Consider the following 4,861-nt stretch of genomic DNA (forward strand, 5'->3'; position numbering starts at 1 on the left):
CAGACAGCAGCCGCGGAGGGCTCTCCTTGGGAAAACCGAGCTGTGAGACCTTTCTGGGGCGGGAGAACCCCTGCCTCCGCCCCCTCTCCCCCGGCCTCCCCCAGGCTCCTCCCTTCTGCGGCTGGGGGAGGGGACCCCTGCTCATCAGAAGCAGGGGCAAGGCTCGCCCTGGCTTGTGCAGCTCACACCCACCGGTGCGGAATCCAGCGCCCTCGCCCCTGCCCACAGAGGGGAGGACGTCGCAGTGGTTGTGTGCGTGTGTCCGCGCCCGGGCGCCCGGGTCCCGGACCAGGGTGCTGGAAACGTCCCGTCTGTCGTCCCTCCTGCCCCTCGGCTTGGCTGGGCCCTGAGGAGGGCGGAGGAAGGGCCTGGGCGAGGCGTTGCGGGGCTAGGTGCGCCCCGGGCTGGATGCGAGGCTGGGGGCGGGGCAGGGCGTCCGGAGAGCTCGCCGCCCCTCCCCCTCCGGCCCCGCCCCCCGCTGTAGGAGGGGCCCTCAGCGCACCGTCCCCGGGGGCAGGAGCCCTGTTCGAACCTGTTTTCTGTTCTGTTTCTTGCCTTAGGAAGTTATTTGACAAAGCACCCGCCCTCTTAACTGCGGTGGGGTCGGGGCACTGGGGGCCATCGGGCAGGACACCGCCGTCGGGGTCGCAGGGTCCGGGACGTGAGCGCGAGGACGTGGCCCTGGGACCCGGTCAGACGTCCTGGGGAGAAGTGTGCTTCTTCAGGTTTTGTCAGTATATTTCGACGTCTTTTATTTTCTGTTAAAAAAGCTTTATTTTGCACAGACTGTTTACAAAATCCCTTGTTCTGAAACCCAAGCCGAATCTCGCGTGGGTGACACAGCAGCCTGGTGAGGGTCGACTCCACGACCCTGTCCCCTCGGGCCTGCTCCGCCGTCACCCCGCTACTGGCCTCCGTCGCCGGCGTGGACGCCTGTCCCGGGACGCAGTGCGCATGCTCGCGGGTTCTCCCGGGCGTGACCCCCAGTCTGCGTGGGGAGGGGGCCCTCAGGGCAGCGTGGCCGGCGGCAGGCGCTGCTGTGGCCCCTCGGTGGCAAGGGCTCCTCGGCTTTGCAGGTTTATAAACCTCGGAACGCGTAACATTTTTATTTGAACGGTACTTGTGTCCCCTTAAACGCAGGGAACATGCTGAAGTCGCATTTATGGAATAGATGACAGATATGAGAAGTCGGAGTCTGGCTGCTTTTCCCGTAAAATTCAGGAGAAAAGTGAGAAAGAGAGGTAGCTCCTAAATGGGCGAGTGACACTTTTATTACCAGTGATTATAATAATGGTTGATCAGAATGGATATCACGGCCTTTTAACACGCAGATCTTTGCAGACGCCCGCTGTTCCGGGCACAGAAACGGCCACCTTGGCTGGGCGTCCTTGGGTGTCGAGCTCCCTGGAGCGTGTCGTCAGGGGCACCCGGGGTCTGCTCCGCGCGGGTCGGGCAGCGGCGCCCGGGCGGGGCAGCAATTGCTGTCGGTTTGTTGAAGAGGCGCTTACTGAGCATGCGCGGGCCGCGGGCGCACAGGAAGGTGGAAAGCGCTGGGCCCGCCCTTCAGAGGCTCCGCCCCGTGGGAGACCTACGGGGGTACCCTACAGAGGACGCACGCAGCCCCGCAGCGACACCAGCCCAGAGCCACCCGTTCTAGGGTACAGTCGGAGCCGCAGTCTCAGGACTGCAAGAAATGTCCATTCTATTTCTTTAGATTGAATTAAATCCATTTTTAGCCTCTTCTCTCCGAACTTGGCCGCTACTGGCCTCCCTCACCTGCACAGGATGAAATCAGAATCCCAGGCCCCGGGTGTGGTCTGCAGAATGTCAAGTCGCTCAGTGGCCAGGACATCTGACCATGCAGTGCCTCCGGCCAGAAACCCTGGTGGCCCGGCTCCTGTCGTCCCAGGCAGTTTTCAGGACCGGCTCAGCCATGAACCCAGCTGCTTCCCGGTCAAAGCAGGAGCTGTGGCTGTGGGCTGTGTGAGGCCTGCGGATGGGGCCAGTGCCCCTCAGGTCCTGCCTGGCTGGGCACGAGCTCTTTGCTGGTTAGCTGCCCACCCCGCTTGACTCCAGGACAGGCTTTTAGGGGCTGTTCAATTTAAATTTTAAGACAAAGGAGAACTGAGAACCAACCAGATACCACGGTCATCCCAGACATCACGGCCACTCAGAGCCGCTCCCTGCCTCCACCTTCAAGGACTTGCCAAGATGCCGAGGGGGGAGGTGATCATGTCCACGGCCTTGTGGGCCCCACCTGGCCCTGGCCCTCACCCGGCAGCCCGGGTCCAGCAGGCGTCGTCCTCCTGTACGGAGGGACCAATCACTGCAGCCTCCGCGATGCAGGTCCGTTTGCTGGGACCCGGGACCTGTCTGCGGTCTGCCGCAGTCTGCCCAGAACTTGTGTGGTGTCACTGGCTTTTATGCAGAGTTGCTTGGGACCATTCTCAACCGCCCTCCTGCAAACCCACATTCCCGTGGCCTCGGGCCAGGTTCAACTGGAGGCTGAGTCTTGTCTCACTCGCCAAAGCCAGATCTGAAGGGAAACCCTCGCGATGGGAAATTCAAATGACATCAGCGGCTTTCTGGGCCTCTGAAGCAAAAGTTTTTATTTTTCTCTCAAAGAGAAACAGTTTAAACCCTCCTTGGTATGCAACAGCCCCTTTGGCTAGCTCACCTTTTTCTCCTATTTTAATGTGTAAATTAACCTGTATTTCAACAAATGTGTAGAGGCCGTCTGCCTGGTAGGTGCGTGGGTGTTTTTACTTTATTACAAAAAGAATAGAAACAGCGTCGCTCTGCTCACGCAACAGGCGTTCACAGCAGTCTGAGATGAGTCCCATTCTCGAATGCACTAGGAGAGCTGGCTGCCGACAGGGCCCTGCCGGACTCTGAGGGAAGGAGGAGACGCGCAGGTTTAAGAGCAGGGACGACCCTGTCAGCTTCAAGTGTCGTGACGCTCGGATGAGGAGGCGTAGCCTGCTCCGGCCCTGCCGGGGCCCCGCGTCCCACACCCTCGGACCCTTTCGTTCCACCGACTCCCCTCAATGCCCCCACCCCCCGTCTCCCCATGATGTGCGGACATGGAGAAACGAGGCTGGATCCTGTCACCCATCTCCAGGCTCGTGCCAGGTGTTCGGCATGGGCTGAGGGAGAATCGGAGGAGTGAAGTGGATGTTCGGGCCTGGGGCAGGGCAGGAGGCGTGTGGCGTCGTCCCCATGTACACGTGCTCTCGATGCATGCGCACAGCGACAGCACTTTGTCGCGTGTGTCAGCCGCTCTGAGGATGTTCAGAGTTCATGAACCACGTGGGCCAGCTTCGGGGAATAAACTGCGTCCGCTGGGGTTCTGTTGGTGACCGCAACCCTAACAGCATGTTCTCCCCTGTGCTCACAGACAGTGAGAGCCGCGTGGGTTCGGGCTGGCTGGGGTTCAACAAACTGCAGAACAGCCACGGCCTTGGCTCTGGGTCAAGGAGACGCTCCCAGACGCCAGCGGCAGAGGCCCCTGAATCCCCATGACATCGCGCACGAGCGCCAGACCACAGTTGACGAAGACCCGGCAGAGCCAGGTGCGACGGCCTAGGCCAGCTTGAGGCACTGCGTGTTGAAGCTGTCCCCTTCCTTGCCGGCGACCGCCTCGAGCAGGGACTGCTTCTTCTGCGTGCTGCGGGAGGACTCCAGTTCGTACATGGTGGTCAGGTTGAAGAGGGCGCTCTCGTGCAGGCAGTGCCTGGGCTGCCGCTGCACCATGGCCTCCAGCTGCCGCACCGAGTCCTTGAGCCGGCCCAGGTACAGCAGGCACACGGCGGCGTTGTTGTTGGCCTGGAGGAGGGGGCGCGCGTCAGGGCCCCGCACCCTCCCCACCGCCCGAGGCCCGCAAACGCGCGGAAGCAGCTTACCACCGCGTTGGTCGGCTCCATCCTTAAAATCTCCGTGAAGAATCTGTGGGCTTCAGCGAAGTTGTTCTGACCAAGGTGAAGGAAAGCTCTGGAACGTGAGTGACAAGCAAGCAGTTAACCAGCGACTGCCCGACGGGGACGCGGGCGGCTCCCCAAGCCGCAGGGACGGGGGCGCCATCCGCTCCTGAAGCCTTACTCCCGGTCGGGCAGCGGTCTCCAGCGGGGTCGCCCCCGAGCGACTGAGCCCCGTCGTGGTCTGCCTGCCTTACTAACTGCACCGCCACCCCATTCCTGCCGCTATGGACACGGGTGCGGCCGCGGCCGCACCGCCCGCTGCTGAGCGCCATCAGAGGCGCGTCCACACGCGCGCACAGTACGCACCTGTTCATTAAAACCATTATTTTCCCCTGCAGGCCGTCCAGCTTCTGTGTTACTTTCTCCACGTCTTGAAAATATTTTTCTGCTGTCTTAATGTCACCGATCTGTTTTGACAAAATTACTGAGTCAGTTCAGGTGACAGATCTACCTCCACCCGGTTCCCTAGAGTCACGTTAGGGTGTGGAGACGTTTACGTGGCAGGCGGGGGAGGACTCTGGTGACCGTTGACTAATTTTTACTGCCTGAACAGGAAGCAAAACACAAGATATCGCGGATGCTGCCGTCCCCACCCCAGAAACTAACCCGTGAATACCGCGCCTTGCTAAAAAGTCGTCGTTTTTAGAAGGAATCCCGGCAAGGCTGCACAGCGTTAAGTAGACAAAAACAAAATGAACGACCAAAAAAAGGTAACATTTACACGTTGGTGTAACGTGGCAGATCGCAAATCAGCAAAATGAGAGAGACCATCAAGCTTAAAAATGGCAAAGTCACGTTTTGATTGAATAATACGGAATTCTACGGAAAAGAAAAACAAAACAAAACCGAGCCCGCGTTCGTCGCACGCACGGAGAGCCCAGCTC

The 4,861-nt window shown here is 60.1% G+C and overlaps 1 protein-coding gene across 5 annotated transcripts in view; it reads right to left on the reverse strand.

Moving 5' to 3' along the window:
- Positions 1–2,582: 2,582 nt before the first annotated feature.
- Positions 2,583–4,861, reverse strand: part of TRAPPC12 (trafficking protein particle complex 12) — a 39,288-nt gene continuing 37,009 nt past the window's right edge. For all 5 annotated transcript variants that reach the window (XM_023520082.1, XM_011374420.2, XM_023520083.1 and 2 more), the window contains 3 exons: positions 4,284–4,384; positions 3,903–3,990; positions 2,583–3,825 (listed from right to left, as the gene is read on the reverse strand). In XM_023520082.1, the coding sequence (XP_023375850.1) occupies positions 3,583–3,825; positions 3,903–3,990; positions 4,284–4,384 (432 nt within the window). In that variant the 3' untranslated portion in view covers positions 2,583–3,582. The remainder of the gene's footprint in view (positions 3,826–3,902; positions 3,991–4,283; positions 4,385–4,861) is intronic.

The sequence above is a fragment of the Pteropus vampyrus genome, unplaced genomic scaffold (assembly GCF_000151845.1).
Source record: "Pteropus vampyrus isolate Shadow unplaced genomic scaffold, Pvam_2.0 Scaffold246, whole genome shotgun sequence".
NCBI lineage: Eukaryota > Metazoa > Chordata > Mammalia > Chiroptera > Pteropodidae > Pteropus > Pteropus vampyrus.